Source organism: Callospermophilus lateralis, chromosome 7 (genome assembly GCF_048772815.1).
Source record: "Callospermophilus lateralis isolate mCalLat2 chromosome 7, mCalLat2.hap1, whole genome shotgun sequence".
NCBI classification, from domain to species: Eukaryota; Metazoa; Chordata; class Mammalia; order Rodentia; family Sciuridae; genus Callospermophilus; species Callospermophilus lateralis.
Window position 1 is genome coordinate 131,526,825 of NC_135311.1, and position 16,219 is coordinate 131,543,043.

At 56.0% G+C, this 16,219-nt stretch overlaps 1 protein-coding gene across 1 annotated transcript in view; it reads left to right on the plus strand.

The window, feature by feature from the left end:
• The window catches only part of Aldh4a1 (aldehyde dehydrogenase 4 family member A1), a 29,690-nt gene extending 19,015 nt beyond the window's left edge, over positions 1-10,675 (plus strand). Inside the window, exons 12-15 of the mRNA XM_076861157.2 lie at positions 667-819; positions 1,218-1,339; positions 2,014-2,132; positions 9,553-10,675. Of these exons, the coding sequence (XP_076717272.2) occupies positions 667-819; positions 1,218-1,339; positions 2,014-2,132; positions 9,553-9,665 (507 nt within the window). The 3' untranslated portion in view covers positions 9,666-10,675. The remainder of the gene's footprint in view (positions 1-666; positions 820-1,217; positions 1,340-2,013; positions 2,133-9,552) is intronic.
• The last annotated feature ends 5,544 nt before the right edge of the window (positions 10,676-16,219 follow it).

Below are 16,219 nucleotides of genomic sequence, written 5' to 3' on the forward strand. Positions count from 1 at the left end.
AGGAAGCAGGCCGGGCCTGGGCTGAGCCCTGGACTGGCAGAGGGAGGGAGACGGTGACCCAGCCCCACTGCTCCGAGCTGCCTGGTAGCCACACAGACACCTCCCTGGCCTTGGAAGGAGCAGAGTCATCAGTAACCCTGGAGCCAGGTTCAGCAAGCCCCTCAAAATTGTGTATCTGTGTGTATGCACGCTCACACGCACACACAGGCAGCGCATGCACACTCACATGCACACAAGGCAGTGCAGGCACTCACACACACACACACAGGCAGGCCCTCCCGTGCGCATGAGCACGCGCAGGTGCAAATGTGCACACGTACATGCGTGTCCATGAGAGCACATCTCTGCAGAGCCAGGACCCTGTAGATCTCTGCAGCCCTGTGTGGGTCCATAGAATGTCCCCAGCACGTAGGACAAACACCCAGATGACAGACCCGCGCACATGCACAGCCTTGAAGCCACCTGTGTGTCTCTGTTTCTGCCTGGGCAGGCGTGTCGACACCACACCCGCAGCTCTGCCACGGACACACATACCCCCACGAACACACACACCTGCCCCCAGTGTCCCCCTCCTCACCCTCTGTCCACCACTTGTTTCCTCTGAGCGTGAGTGGGGGCGCTGCTGGATGACCTCCCAGCCGCCCTGACCCGCCCCTCCTCCACCAGTCCTTCAGCCGAATCAGGAAGTGGCTGGAGCACGCCCGCTCCTCGCCCAGCCTGACCATCCTGGCCGGGGGCAAGTGCGACGACTCCGTGGGCTACTTCGTGGAGCCCTGCATTGTGGAGAGCAAGGACCCCCAGGAGCCGATCATGAAGGAGGTGACTGGGGCATCCTGGGCCCAGACGAGGCTCCTCAAGGTCTGGACATTTGCCCGGGATAGCAGGGCTGGCAGCTGCCGGCTCTTCCCCAGCCCCTCGGCGGCAGAGGGGACTGTGAGAGGGAGTGGCGTCCCCAGACATGTCCAGCACCCACTCCTCCTGGGGGCTCCCCATTTCCGAGGGCCTAACTTTGCTCCCAGGTGTGGGTGTGGCAGGGCGCCGGATTGGAGTGTGTGGACGGGGCGGGAAGCTGGCCTCAACTGCTGTCCTGGAGGGAGCCCTGGGGAAGCAGCCTCTGGCCCTTTTTGTGGGGGTCGAGGTGTGACCCCAGGTGGGGACGGGGAAGCGGGAGGCAGACCTGGGAGCCCCAGAGGGCCTGACCTGGGCCTCCCTCCCAGGAGATCTTCGGGCCTGTGCTGACGGTGTACGTCTACCCTGAGGACCAGTACCGGGAGACCCTGCAGCTGGTGGACAGCACCACCAGCTACGGCCTCACGGGGGCAGTGTTCGCCCAGGATAAGTGAGTGGCCTGCCCTGTGCCTCCTCTGGGCTGGTGCTGGTACCGTGCCGCCCTGCTTTCTCCCAGAGTCTGCCCCTGGCCTCGACAGACAGGCAGGTGGCCCTCACAGCCGCAGGGCTCTTTGTCCAGACCCAGACCCCGCCAGGACTGCTGAGTTCATCTCTAGGGCCTGGTCGGGGCAGCTTTTGACAGACACAGGGATCTGGCGGTGGCCACTGAGCCCTGTGACTGCCCTGTGGCCTAGCAGAGGAGGAGCAGGGACTGCCTCACCGTGGTCCCTGATGTCCGCCCTGAGGCTCTGTGTGTCCCTGCCCCGTGGAGCTGATCCACCGTGTCTGTCTCTGAGAGTGGAGGCGGGTTGGAGTGAGAGGACTGCTGGGGTCTGGGAGTCCCTGCTCCTGGAGACGGGAGACTGGACCGGACAGGCCCCTTCCTCAGGTGCCGCTGACCCTTCATGTGACCCTGTAGGGAGGGTGCTCTTCCCCTGCCCAGAGGCTCAGGGACCCACTGCCTGGCCCTAGCCACCTACTGCCAGCAGCCAGCAGTGCCACTTGTCCACGTGTGGCCTCGTGCTTAACTGGAAAGCCGGGTGGGCTGGGCAGGGACGTGGGGTTGGACCTGGGGCCGGCAGGGCACCTGGGCAGGTGCTCTCCACCCTGTGCCTTGTCTCTCAGGGACGTTATCCAGGAGGCCACAGAGATGCTGAGGAATGCTGCCGGTAACTTCTACATCAATGACAAGTCCACTGGCTCCGTGGTGGGCCAGCAGCCCTTCGGGGGGGCCCGCGCCTCTGGTGAGTGGGTCCCTCTTCCAGAGTGGAGCCAAGCTCCTGGCCAGAGACTCTAGATCCTTCCTCCCGAGGGTTTAGGAGAAATGGGAATGGCCCGGGTTCTGGGCTTCCTGTGGGCTGGGTGGAGGTGCCCGTTGAGTCCTCCCAGTGCCCATGAGCAAGGCCTTCCTGCTTCCCATTCTACGGAGGAGGAGATGAGGTGTGAGGAGGCTGAAATTCCAGCTGCAGCCCCTGCATTTCCGACCAGGAGGCTCAGGATCGCTGAGTGCAAAGCCCTCTACGTCACAATGGGGAAACTGAGGCCAACGGTTACTGCCCCCTAGTGGCAGAGCCAGGGATGAATCCAGGTGTGGGGAGGCTGTCAGCAGACACACCTGGGCGTCCTGCAGCTTACCTCAGCCCGAAGCTGATGCCCAAGGTCAGCACAGACCCTGCAGATCCCTGGCCAGTTGGAGTGCTCCCCCATCAGACAGCAGTCACGGGTGGAGGTCCCTGGGCCACCCACACTTCCGTCCTACTGGCCTCCTCCTCAGGTTCTGCAACTCCTGTTAGTGATTTATCCCAAGGGTGTATATGTATATATATATTTTACATTTTGAACTTCTTCTCTTTTAAATTCATTTTTAAACTGATACATAAAGACCTATTAGTGGGGTGCCAGTGACCAGCAGGTTCCACGTGACGTCTTGGTACATGTGCACGTTATGTAATATTCAAATGGGGTTAAGCATATCTATCTCCTCGAGCATTTTTCTTTATTGTGGAGACAGTCAGAATCCTCCTAGCTTTGTGCGATGGATGGCGTGTGATTGCTGCCTCCCGTCAGCCTGCAGCAGCCCCCAGAGCTGCCCGTCCTGTTCAGCCCCCGCCCTCCCTCGCCCACTCTCCCAGCCTCTGGTTCCCAATTCTACTCTCAGCGTCTATGAGATCAACTTTTAGATTCTTCATAAGGTGAGAGCACGTGATGCCTGTCTTTCTGTGCCTGGCAGATTTCACTGAACACAGTGTTCTCCAGTGACATCCGTGTTGTTGCAAAACATGGGTCATTGGTGTGTGTGAGTGTGTGTGTGTGTGTGTGTGTGTGTGTGTGTGTGTGTGTGTTACTGGGAGTTGAACCCACGGGTACTTGACCACAGAGCCACATCTCCAGCCCTTTTTATCATTATTATTCTTTTACTTTTGAAACAGGATCTCACTGAGTTGCTCAGGGCCTTGCTAAGTTATGGAGGCTGGCTTTGAACTGGTGACCCTCCTGCCTCAGCCTCCTGAGCTGCTGGATTACAGGTGCCCCAGTTAGAGTTTCTCTCTTTATGGCTGCATAGTACCCCGTGGTCCGTAGTCGATGGACACTGGACACTGAGGCTCCTTCTGTTTTTTGGCGGTTGTGGACAGCTGCCGTGAACCCAGGGTGCGGGTGTCGCTTCAGTAGATGGATTTCATTTCCTGAAGGGAAACGAGGCGGGCTTGTGGGTCATATGGTGGTTCTGTTTTCAGTTTCTGAGGCGCCTCGTATGGTTTTCCACAGACCTGAGCTCACTTAAGTCCCTGCCAACAGTGCCGCGGGTCCCTCCGCCACTCTGTGACGGCGCGTCATCATTTGTGCTTTTGAGAACCGCCGTTCTTCCTGGAGTGAGGCCGCGTGACGTGGTGGCTGGGTTTGCTGTTCCGTGGTGATTAGTGTCACCAGGCATTTTTTCACGTACCTTTGGCCTCTCGTCTGCCCTCTTTTGAGCGATGTCCGTTTAGGTCAACTGCCCACTTCTAATCGGGGTTTTTTTTGCAGTTGAGTCTGTGAGCTCCTGCGCTGCACGCTCAGCCCTGACCGTGTGTCGTGTGCAGTCCCCGCCCACGTCCTGCCCCCTGTCTCCCGTGCTTGTCCCTCTTGCTGGGCAGAAGCTTTGTGGCCATCTCGCTGGACTGTCCTTACTTTTCTTTCCTGTGCTTTTGGCATCTTGTCCATCCCAGTGTCCCAGAGCATCTCCCTTCCCCCAGCAGTTTCACGTTTGGGGTCTTAAAGTTAAGTCCTTAATCATTTAGAGGGATCTTTTAGCTGGAGATGGGGTCTGGTCTGATTCTCTACTCGTGGCTGCCTGGCTCTCCCAGCACCCTTCAGTGAAGGCCTGTCTTTCCCAGTGTGAGTCCCCAGGGCCTTCGTCAAAGCTCAGTTGACCGTGGGTGTGGCTGGACTTGAGGTTCCCTGCTCTGACCCATTGGTCTGTGTGTCTGTTTTTAAGCCAACACCAGGCTGTTTGGATGTCTGCGGCTTCGCAGTCTGTTTTGAAGTCGGGTAGCGTGGTGCCTCCTGCTTCTCTGTCGTTATTACTTTGCTCAAGATTACATTGGCTGTTCGGGGCTTTTTGTGATTCCCTGCAAAGTTTAAGATCGTTCTTTCTTAAGGGTGCTGTGAAGAATTTATTGTGTGGCATCTGCAGATGGCTTCGGGCAGTGGAACAATTCTGATCCTCCAATCCATGAACGTGGATGTGTTTCCATTCCTTGGGTGCCCTCTTCAGTTTTTTCTACTAACATCTTATAGTTTTCATTGTAGAGACCTTTCGTATCTTTAGTTAATTTATTCGTAGGTATTTAAATTTTTTGTAGCTATTGTAAATGGGACCGCTTTCTTGTTCTACTTCAGATAATCTGCTCTTGTCGAATGGCAGTGCTACTGGTTTTTTTTTTTTATTGTTGATTTCATATCCTGCAATTTTATCATTGATTAGTTCTAATAGTTTTTTGGTGGAGTCTTTGGGATTTCTCCGTATGTTCTCTGTCTGCAGATGGTGACAGTTCGACTAGCTCTTTGCTGCTTTGGGTGCCCTTTATTCCTCCCCCTTGCCTGAGTGCTCTGGCTAGAACCAGAGCCATGTTGAATGAAGGTGCTGAACACGGGCGTCCTTGTCTTGTTCCAGATTTGAGAGAACGCCTTCAGCTTGATTTATTGTGGATCGTCTTTATTATGTTGAGCTCTGTTCCTAATTTGTTCAGCACAAAGAGATGTTGGATTCCATCATGGGTCTTTTCTGCGTCTTCTGAGATGATCATGTGGTTCCACCTTCCTTCTGCTGACAGGGCGTAGCGTACTCCTAGTGTGTTGAGCCATTCTTGCATCCGTGGGATGAACCTCACTTGATCATGGTGAATAATCTTTTAAATGTTGGGTTCAGTTTGCTGGATTTTACTGAGGATTTTGCATCTGTGTTCACCGAGGATATTGGCTTGTAGTTTTCTTCTCATGTTCTGGTCTGGTTTGGACCTCAGGGTAATGTCGGTCTAAGAATGTATTCAGAGATTTCCCTGCTCTTCAGTTTCTGGGAGTGAATTAAGAAGTGTTGGTGCTAGTTCTTACTTAAGTGTTGGGTGGCATCTGCAGTGGAGCTGCCTGGTCCTGGGTTTTCTTGGGAAGCGGGAGACGTTCACCACTGACTCCATCTCATTGCTTGTTATTTCTTTGTGATGCCATCTTGGTCCGGTTGGAGGTGTGGCTGGGTGGCAGAGCACTCGCCTGGCACCGTGAGGCCCTGATTCCATCTACAAAACCTCAACAAAACAACACACACACAGTCTGGGTAAGGCATGTGTACATCCAGGATTCGCTTCTCCTGGGTCCTCAGTTTTTTTGACATAGAGTTGTCCATAACGCTCTTTAGTGATCCTGGCGTCATCACAGAAGGTTTGTGGGGTCCGTTGTAATGTCTCCCTTTCCTGTCTGGTCTTGTCTGAATCTCTGTCCTTTCCTGGTCTAGCTAAGGGTTTGTCCATTCTCCTTCCTTCCTTCCTTTCTTCCTTCCTTCCTTCCTTCCTTCCTTCCTTCCTTCCTTTCTTCCGTCTCTCTCTCTCTCTTTATTTATTTCTCCTCTAATCTTTATGCTTCTTTCCTTCTACTGATTCTGGGTTTGGTTCTCTTTTTTCAAGTTGAGATGCAATGGTAGATTTTTAAAAAAATATTTATTTTTTAGTTTTTTTTTTTTTTTTTTTTTAGTGGACACAATATTTTTATTTTTATGTGGAGCTAAGAATCAAACCCAGTGCCTCATGATGCCAGGTGAGCGCTCTGCCACGGAGCCCCGCCCAGCCCAGGGGTGGATTGTTGGTGTGTATCTTTCTACTTCTCTAAACGTAGGTGCTGATTGCTATGAACTCCCCTCTTAGCACAGCTTTTGCCATATCCCTCAGGTTTGGGTGTTTTGCTTCCATTTTTATTTGTTTCAAGAGACTCTTAAATTTCCTTCTTGATTTCTTCCTGACCCATTGGTTGTCGAAGAGTAAGATGTTTGCTCTCCATGTACTCGTAGGGGTTTTCCCATTTTGATTTCCAGTTTTATTGCATTGTAGTTGGAAAAGAGATACTTGATACAGTTTTATTTTTAATGATTTCTTGTGGGCTGGGGTGTGGATCAGTGGTGGAGTGCATGCAAGATCCTGGGATTGATCACTAGCACCACAAAAATAAACTTTGGAGTGGGGTGTGTGTGTGTGAAACTGGTTTTGTGGTCTGTCATGTGATCTGTGCTGATGAGAAGGGTCTGTGCTCTGTAGTTGGGTGGATGTCCTGTGGCTGTCATTTGGTCTAGGATGCAATTTAATTCTGTTTCTTGTCTATTTTCTGTCTGGTTGATCTATCCATTGCTGAAAGTGGGGTGTCCAATGAAGTCCTCTACTGGTATTGTACTGGAGTGTGTCTCTTTCATTGGGTCTATTAACATTTGCTTTCTATGTTTGGGTGCTGTAATATCGGTTGCATATTTATTTAGAATCATTTCCTCTTGCTGACCTTTATCATTATGTAATGGCTTTTCTTGTCTCTTTCTACTACTTTTTTAAAAAATATATTTTTTTAGTTATACATGGGCACAATATCTTTATTCTGTTTATTTATCTTTAGGTGATGCTGAGGATCGAACCCAGTGTCTCACATGTGCGAGGCAGGCACTCTGTCACTGAGCCACAGCCCCAGCCCTCTTTTTGCTACTTTAATTTAAAATCTGTGTCATCTGAGTCTGGCTGTTTCAGCTTCCTTGGATTCTGTCTGCAGGGCGCCTCCTTCCATCCATCTCTTTGAGGCTTGTGTGTCCTCAGGGGCTGAGTGAGTTTCTTATGAGCAACATGTGGGTGGGTTTTAACATTTCTTTTTAAATTTTTTGAGGTTGTAGATGGACAGAATGCCTTTATTTCATTGTTTATTTCATTGTTATTACTGAACCCAGTGCCTCATTTGTGCTAGGCAATTCGATCCGCTACTGAGCCACAACCCCAGCTGTTATTTTATTTATTTGTTTATTTGGGAATCTATTCAGTCACTCTTTGCCTTTGAATTAGAGAATTTAATCCACTCACATCTAAGGTCATCATCAATAGGTGAGATCCTGCTGTGGCCATTGGCCACTCGCTTCCTGGTTTTATCATAGTTTCTTTCTCATTCTCGCATAGTCTTCGCTTGTGGTCACGTGACTCTCTGGTGGTGTGTGTGGATTCCTCGGTGTTTATTTTTGGTGTCTACTATGCCTTTTTTTGCTTTGGGATTCCTGTGAACCTTCAAAACTATCTTTTGATCCTAACAACGATTCTGAAAGGGTAGTAACTTCATATGATCATAAGAATAAGACAGAAAATATCATGATAAAAACTCTGGGGCTGGGGACGTAGCACAGTGGTCGTGCGCCTGCCTAGCACGTATGGGACCTGGGGGTTCATCCCCAGCAAGGAGACAACCCGCCAGTCAACCACTGCGACCCCGAAACTCTGCCTGATGTCCTGTTGCACCTGTTTGTATTGCTTATCTCTCAACATATTAACGTAGTTATTATTATTTTGAATTGTCCTTTTTTTTGTTTTGGTTTTATTATTAGAGACCCTGCAAATGGTTTCTGTCCCACGTTTACGATACTAGAGCATTCTGAATATGTCCGCGTACTCTTACCAGTTTTATATTTTCCAGGGTTTTCTTATTAACATCTTTTTTGGGGGAGGGCACTGGGGTACTTAATCCCTGAGCCCCATTCCAAGCCCTCTATTTTTATTTTGAGACAGGGCCTTGCTAAGTTGCTGAGGCTGGACTTGAATCTGCAATCCTTCAGCCTCTGCCTCCCATGTTCCTGGGATTACAGGCGCGTGCCACTGTGCCCAGTTTAACATGAGAATCTTGTGCCAGGCCCCAGGCCTGAAAGGCTTCTGCTGAGAAGTTGGCTCTCGGGGGATTAGGCCCCTGTATGAATTGTTTCTTTGCTTCCTTAAGAAGCTTTTCTTCAACTTCCACCTTTGAGAACTGAATCATTAGATGTCTTGACTGAGGTAACCCTGGTGACTTCTGCCTTTCTGTACCTGGATCCCTCTAGGTTTGGGATGTGTTCTGTTACTGTGTCTTTGAAGATGCTTTCTGCCCTCTGGTATTCCTAAGTGCTTCTTGGACCCCTAAGAAGGAGGTTACAAAGAACATGTTATCAGGGTTTTTATTTTTTTCCCAGTGCCGGGAACTGAGCCCAGCACCTGGCACCTGCTAGGTAAGCACTCTACCGCTAAGCCACATCCCCAGACCTTGCAGAGTCTACTTGATTTTCTAATTTATTTTTGGTACCAGGGATTGAACCCGAGGTACTGGGTACATTTCTCATCCTTTTTACTTTTTATTTTAAGGAAGGTCTCCCTAAGTTGCTTAGGGCCTTGCTAAATGGCCGAGGCTGGCTTCGAACTTGCCATCCTCTTGCCTCAGCCAGTGAGCAGCTGGGATTGCAGGTGTGCAGCACCGCACCCGGCACAGGGTCTGTTTTAAAGGGTTCAGGTGAACAGCCGTATGAAAGGGCAAAGCGGAAGGTTCCCGAGTCATGGAGTCCGTACTGCACTCTCCCGTCGGGAGGATGGGCTTGTCCACGGGAGACTCGAACCCGGGTCTGCGGGGGCTCCTTTCGTAGGTACCACTGGTCACAGCTCTGGCCGTTAGAGCTGCGGTCAGCCTTGTCTCCACCCAGTGACCAGGGGCTGAAAGTCCAGTCTCCAACACGTGGGTGGCTTCCCGGGTGGCCCAGGGGTCACCGTGGGTGTGAACTCAGACCTGAGTGGGAGAGCTGGGGAATGGCAAGTGTCATTTCTCACCCCTGCCACTCAGGAGGCGCCGAGGTTTAGGAGTTGGCCAGGAAGGGACTGGGCATGAGGGACAGAGGCACATTCCTTCCTGTCTGCGACACACCAGGTGTCCGGCCCCGTCAGTGTGCCCCCAGCGCTCCCTGCCGCCTGCCCATCAGCTCCCGCCTCCCATGCACATGGCCAGGTGCGCTCTGGGCCTTGACTGCTTGGAGCGCGGTTTCTGCTCGGCGGCCTCTGCGGGGTCTCCACGCGCCCTCCCTGCCACCGTTGCCCCCGCTGGTGCCCGCCCTGGCTCCTTCTGCCTTCGTCTCTTCTGAGAAAACCAGAACTGTCTTCTCCACAGGAACCAATGACAAGCCCGGGGGTCCCCACTACATCCTGCGCTGGACATCGCCCCAGGTCATCAAGGAGACGCACGCGCCCCTGGGGGACTGGCGCTACTCGTATATGCAGTGACCCCCGAGCCTCCCCATCACCTGTGTCCACCCGGACCCCTGGCCAGCTCCTGTGGACAGCTCCCATCTAGTCATGCTGGACGCCCTCCTGGTCACTGGTGTCGGGTGCCTGGGGAGGAACAGGACACTGTCTCTCCTGTCGGCCTTCCTGGAAGTCCCATTTGGCAGAAATGACCCTGGTGCCCGGCAGGTTCTCTGTCTGCCCCCTCTCCCTGCACTGGGCCCGATGGCTCAGGGACATGGGGGCCAGAGGGAGCAGCTCTTGGGACCCTATGGGGAAAGGCGGCAGCTCTGGGCCCCAGGAAGCCTCACTGCTCGCAGGCTCCCGGCCTTGGCCAGGCCCCTGCAGGTGTCCCAGGTGAGGTGTGGCTCGGACGGCACCTCTGACCTTGCCCTCCGTGGCCTGGGCCTCTCACCTTCCTGGCTGTGTCCAGACCCACCCGAGCCAGGGCCCTGCGCCCAGCCAGACGCCTTCCATGCTGTGCCTTCCTCCAGGCCGTGCTGGCCTAGGCCCGCTGCTCCTGGCCACCTGCCGTGTGGGAAGGGACGGTCCTGTGTGGGCTGATTCCAGAACACCCTGCGGGGGCCTCTGTTCTTGGGCTGTCCTTAGCCCTCCAGTCCCGCCCATAGAGACGTCCACTTCAGAGCCTGTCTCCGGCCAGGAGTCCCCTGCAGAGCCCAGTCTGCCCGGGCAGATGCTGATGCCTCTACTCAGACGTGGCCTGTGGACCCCCTCCTTAGTGTGAGTGGCCTGGGGCTCGCCCCTCAGTGCCCGGTCGTGGGGGCAGCCAGTCCATGGCCAGGGCGACTCCTCCAGGCTGGGTGCTGGGTGCTCAGGAGGAGCGACCTTCCCAGCCCAGGTGGGCACCCCTGCTGCCTGGGTGTGGGCTCTGTGTCCCTCAGAATCTGTCTGTCTGTCTCCCATGTGGGCCGGGGGTTACGGGAGCAGCTGGCGGAGTCCTGGTTCTACACTGTGAGGTGGGGGCGGGGTGCACCGTGCCACCCAATAAAATGCCTGTCACCTAGTCAGAGCCGTGGTCTTTGTGGGGATGGCGAGGGCCGTGGACCTTCCCTTCTAAGCCTGGTGGCCTTGACAGTGTGCAGTCGGTAGCCCCCCAGTGCCCTCAGGTGAGGGGAGGGAGGGGAGGCCCTGATATTTGCAAGTCTCTCTGGAGCTGGGGGACCTGGGTTCAAATCCTGGCTCACTGCCTCCCCGTCAGGTGATCTGCAAGATCTGCAACCTCTCTGACTGACTGCCTCTTCATCAGTAAAACATTGATCCCCTTAGTACACACCTACGGGCTACCAAGGGAATAAGTGAGTTAGTTCATGTAGGTGCTTAGAACAGCGCCAAAGGTAGAAAATGTGTCCCGTTACCCATTGTGGTCACAACAACCCCTGTCACTCGCCGATTGGTTGATTTTACGTCAGCTTGGTTGGGCTACAGCATGGTTGGGCCACAGCACCCAGATGTTTGACTAAACATTCTAGATGTTTCTGAGATAGTATTTTTTAGACAAGAATAATATTTAAATTAAGAGAATTTAAAAAGGGAAGAGATCATCCTTCATAATGTGAGTGGACCTCCCATGATCAATTGAAGCCTTAATAGAACAAGAATGAGCAGAAGGACTTCTGCCAGCGGAGAGCCCTTGGACATGAGCGGTCTCCTCCTGGGCCTCCAGCCTGCCCGCTACGCAGATTTTAAACCTGCATCATCTGCGGTCCTATGAGCCAATCCCTTAAGACCTGTCTCCTGTGTGTGTGTGGGTGTTCCCAGCACTGCGGATGAACCCGGGGCACTCTACCACTGAGCTGCATAGCCAGCCCTTTTTATTTTGAGATGGGGGTCTCTCTAGGTTGCTGAGGCTGGCCTCCAACTTACCATCCTCCTGCCTTAGCCTCCTGAGTTGTTGGGATGACAGGTGTGTGCCTCTTCTCTGATTTCTCTCGTTGGGTCTTTTCCTGGTGACCCCTGTCTCTGCATCTGTCTCCTCACTCACAATTGTCTTATGAATCTGGCTGCCACACTCCCATTTTGTAGATGACAAAACTGGGGTGCAGAGAGTCAGGGTACTTGCCAAGGGTGTGGTGTCACTGGGAATCAGCCAGCTTGGTGTGGCCCCCAAACTGCTCCCTCCCCGACCCTGACGTCCACACCTGGTGCTGACCGCCCTGAGGAGACCCGCTCAACTCAACCGATGGCTCGGAGGGGCGCACCCATGGCCCGTTAGCTGGAGCCTGGTCAGGTCCAGGCCCAGGCAGGCCAGCTGACCTCTGGAGGGACGTGTCCTGGCCCATCTCCACCTTCAGGTAGCAGAGGAGGGCTGTTTCTAGCCCACATCTCCCTCCTTGGTCCCCCATCAGGACCGTCGGCATGGAGGGTCTCAGAGCTTGGGAGGCAGGGGCCCGCGGCTCCTCGGCAGGCCCATCCCGACTCCCTCGTGGCCACCGCCGATTTGTGTGAGACGGGGCTTGCCTCCAGACAGGGAGCCCACGCGAGGGTGTGCCCCGGGACAGAGGACGGTACCTGGGGCGCCCTGACCCCAGCAGACAGAGGGGAAGGCTGGCATTTCAGGATCAAGGGCCACATGTGACTTGCTCGGGTCACTCAGTGCAGAGCTGGCTGGGTCTCGGCAGACTGGCTCATGCAGCCTCCGTGTGGTGCTGGGGATGAACCTGGGCCTCGTGTGCTAGGCCAGCGCTCTGCCCCTGAGCGGCACCCCCAGCTCGTGTAGCCTCCACGGCGACCTTACCAGGTCGGTCACTCTCAGCTTTTGTAGCAGGGTGGGTGGAGGTCGGAGGAGGAAGAACTGGCCAAGGTCATGTGACTGGTTAGCAGAAGTGGGCTTGAACCCAGGCTGGGCCTGCTGCTCCAACAGGCCCCTGGCTCCCGCACGCTCTGCCGGGGCCATTGTATCCCCCCTACCCACCTCCGTGTCCTTTTAGCTGGGCCAAGGGGTGACAGAACCGCCACTCACTCTGTTCCCGTGGCCCTCCCCGACCCTGAGCTTGGGGCTGGTGGCCTTTGAGGCCCAGCGTCTGCTCCCTGCCTGGGGAACTCGGGCCTCTTTGCATGGTCACCACCGTAAGTCCCCGTGTCTGCGGTCACCCATGGAGTCCTTCATTTCCCTGCTGTGGCCAGGGGCCCAGCCGCAGCCTGGGTTGAAGCGGAACCATTTGACTGAGGCCGGATGTCCCTGCCACCGCTGTCCCACGGGCTTCCAGTGGTGCGTGCCCTCTAAGGAAATGAGTGGCCACCTGGGCCAGCTCCAGGCCATTGGTCTGGCCCTGAGCTTCATCTGGGTGGGCAGAGGAAGTCAGGTGCAGGCCCTGGCCTTCCGCAGCGGTCCTGGGCTCTGCTTAGAGGCTGTACTGAGCTGGCCCACGCCATGCCCGGGCATCGAGCCCAGTGCTTCAGACACCACGTCTCATCCTCTGCACAGACCCAGGGAGCTCCGGTGTTTCCATTTTACAGACGGGGACACTGACGCCCAGGCAGGGGAACGGGTCACTAGGAGTGAATGACCAGCCTGGCTTCATCCCACATCTCCATTTGACAAGCACTTGGCATAACCAGCTGCAGAGCCAGACAGGCTTGGGACAGGATCCCCTGGCCCTGGCCCTCTTCCCTGTGCCCTGACCTCCCAGCTCCGGGTTGACATTCTCAGGAAGCTGAGGAGGGAATGAAAAGTTTAAAAATAAGGTCCCTCCCCACAGATTCTGCATAAGGGCACTCGATAAACGAAAACTAGCAATTCCACCCTCTGAGACGGGTCTGCATCCCAGAAACCCGCGTGCCAGGAAGGGGGCGATTCGGGTGTAGCTGGGAGCCCACTGGCAGGAAGGTCTTCGCACTGGTTTTCTCGGACCACGCCAGCCTGGGACCGAGGTGGAGATAGTTTAGCCCCATTTTACAGATGAGAGACTGAGGCTCAGGGAGGTAGCCAGGGACCCAGGCAGGTTTGGTGAGGCGGGAGGAGCAGCGTCCACGCCACAGCAGTCACCCGTCAGGGGAAGTCCTGGGGGAGCCCTGGGGCCAGCCTGGCCTTCCGCCCTCTGGGAACTGCGGCTCAGGCCTCCCCCGCGGGCTGCAGAGCAGCTTGTCCCCCCGCCCTTCTCTGGGCTCCCTGCAGCCCAGCATTGCCTGGCTGAGGGTGTGCTGGGCGAAGGGACCGGCAGGAGGGGCGGAGAAGCAAGTGGGAGAAAACAAGGCCTGGGGGGAAGGAAGTGCAGGGCGGCCCCCTCCAGCCGCTGCGCCCAGGTCCTCTCCACAGCACCAGGGGACGGATGCCAAGGCAAATGGGCACCTTCTGGACTGGTCATTTCCATGGCCCGCCCCTTCCCTGCCTCCCCACAGATTTTGCATAAGTCTGTCGTGGCTGGCGGTCACCACGGCAACCAGTGGCCACACAGTGTGGACATCCGGTCCTGGACCAGGCTCTGAGGGTCGTTGGTCCACCTCAGGGTGCAGGCCATCACTGGACGACGATCACCAACGTGGCGTCCTGAGGACACTGGGTGGCATCCACTCTGTCCCCCTGGGATGGGGGGCAGAGCTGGACCAGAAGCCAGGTGCGGGACATCTTCCAGTGCTCAGAGAGAGCATCTGTCCCTGCGGACAGCCTGCTCAGGGGAGCCCATTGTTCCTCTTTATTGGAACCCCTCAGTCCCCGTGGATCCTACAAGGTCCCATTACAGCCCTGGGCAGCTTCAGTCCATATAACTGGTAGGTCGCTTTGACTAAGTAACTGCCCCTCTCTGAACCTCAGTCTCCTCTTCTGCAGGATGGGAAGATAGTGGTCATACCTTGAAAGGTGGAACAGCCTAAGGTGACAGAGCGTAGCCATGCTCAGCACAGGAGCTGGACACTGAAGCTCCACGGCACAGGTCGGCCTCCCCTCAGGAGCCCCCAACTGGCCGGTGCCATCCTCCTCCTCGCCCCATCTCAGGGGCTTGTGATTGGCCTGGTGGCCCCCAGACCTAGTCTCCCTGTCTGTGTGATGGGAGCGTCTCTGCAGCCACCTCAGCTCTGACTTGAAATGCCACTCAGGGTACCTGCCCACCTGGGCTGCCCTGCAGGGGCCCTGAGGTCTGTCCCTTGTGTGTCCCTGGCTCTCATGTCATGCCCAGTCCAGCCCACTGCACCGATGGCGTCCCCAGCTCCTGTGTCCTCACAGATGACATGCGCCGTCATCACGCCTCCCTGAGGCTGTGCCAGGAGCCGATCCTCCTCCGACACCTGTCTTGAGGGGCACCGAGTGGGGGAAGGGCAGCACTGTCCCCCTCCCCCTGGGGGAGCACAGGTTTCCATGGGCCCAGGGTCAAGGGCAGGCCCAAGATCACCAGGGAACCCTGAGTCCAGGCCTCGATGGCTGGTTTTCTGTGGTTTTTTCGGTAACAGGGATTGAACCCCCCAAGCTCCAGCCCCGGTGCTGTTGGCTTTTATTCTGAGACGAGCTCTCGCGAGTTGGCCGCTGCCTGGAGCTGGCGATCCTCCTGTCTCGGCCTCCCGACTCGCTGGGGTCCCAGGCGCGGCCGCCACTGCCACTGATTTCAAATGGCCACAGTCTCACCTCGGGGACGTTGGCAAGGAGGGGGTGCTCCCAGCTGTGGAGCTGCTGAAGACACCCAGCTTCCTCAGGGCGACCTGAACAGGTGCGGGGCAGTGTCTTGGAGGGGGAGCTCAGCAGACCTTAGAGGGGGCGAGGACTGGACTGGGGTGGGCAGAGAACACTGGGTCTCCGTCCCCCCTTCGTATCTTGGAGCCCCTCTCCCGTCGGCACCTCGGACCCCGCAGCAGGTGAATGGCAGGGACAGCTCTGAGCGGTTGGATTGCCCCCTGAGGCCCTTCCAGGCCCTGTCCTGGCCGGGTGGACAGGCCTTCTGTGTCCCCTGGTGGTGTCTCCTCCATCTGACTCCTGGGTGGTCACTCAGAGGGGCTCATCACAGAGCTGGGCGGGGTGGGGGGGGGCTGGCTGACCATGTGGCTGTCAGGAGCAAGGCCCCCCGAGCAGTAACCCCGTGATGTCACATGGAGTGGCAGGCGGGTGACCTGCCATGGAGTCACACTGCGTGGCCGAGCCCCAGCCCTGCTGAGTTCCAGTCCTCCTCTGTGAGTGGGGGGGGGACAGCCTGGCTGCTGGGAGCTCTGAAGGAGACGGGCGGCAGGCCGTCCTGGTGCCTGGCTCTTGCTGACAGAGGCCACTGGAGCGCCCCGTGGGCCAGGTGCCTGCGCCAGGCCTGGTCTGGCTGGGCTCTTGGGGTCTTTTGACACCTGTCCCATCTCCTGGGAGTGCCTGGGCCCTTAACTTGTGAAATGTTGAACGTCGGGGAGAAGAAACTTGTTCCCAGCCAAGTGGCAGGAGTGAGGGTGTGGCCAGGTCATAGGGCGCCTTCTCCCTCCAAATGGGGTCCTCCTCCCAGGCCACCCTGTGCTCTCGGGAAGGAGCTCCCTAGTTCTGGTCTCCTCTCCTGTCCCCAGAGCCCTCGAAGCCCCCCACCTGTCCTGGTGCCCCATGGTCCTCAGCAGGACCGTCGCTATGTAAATGTCTG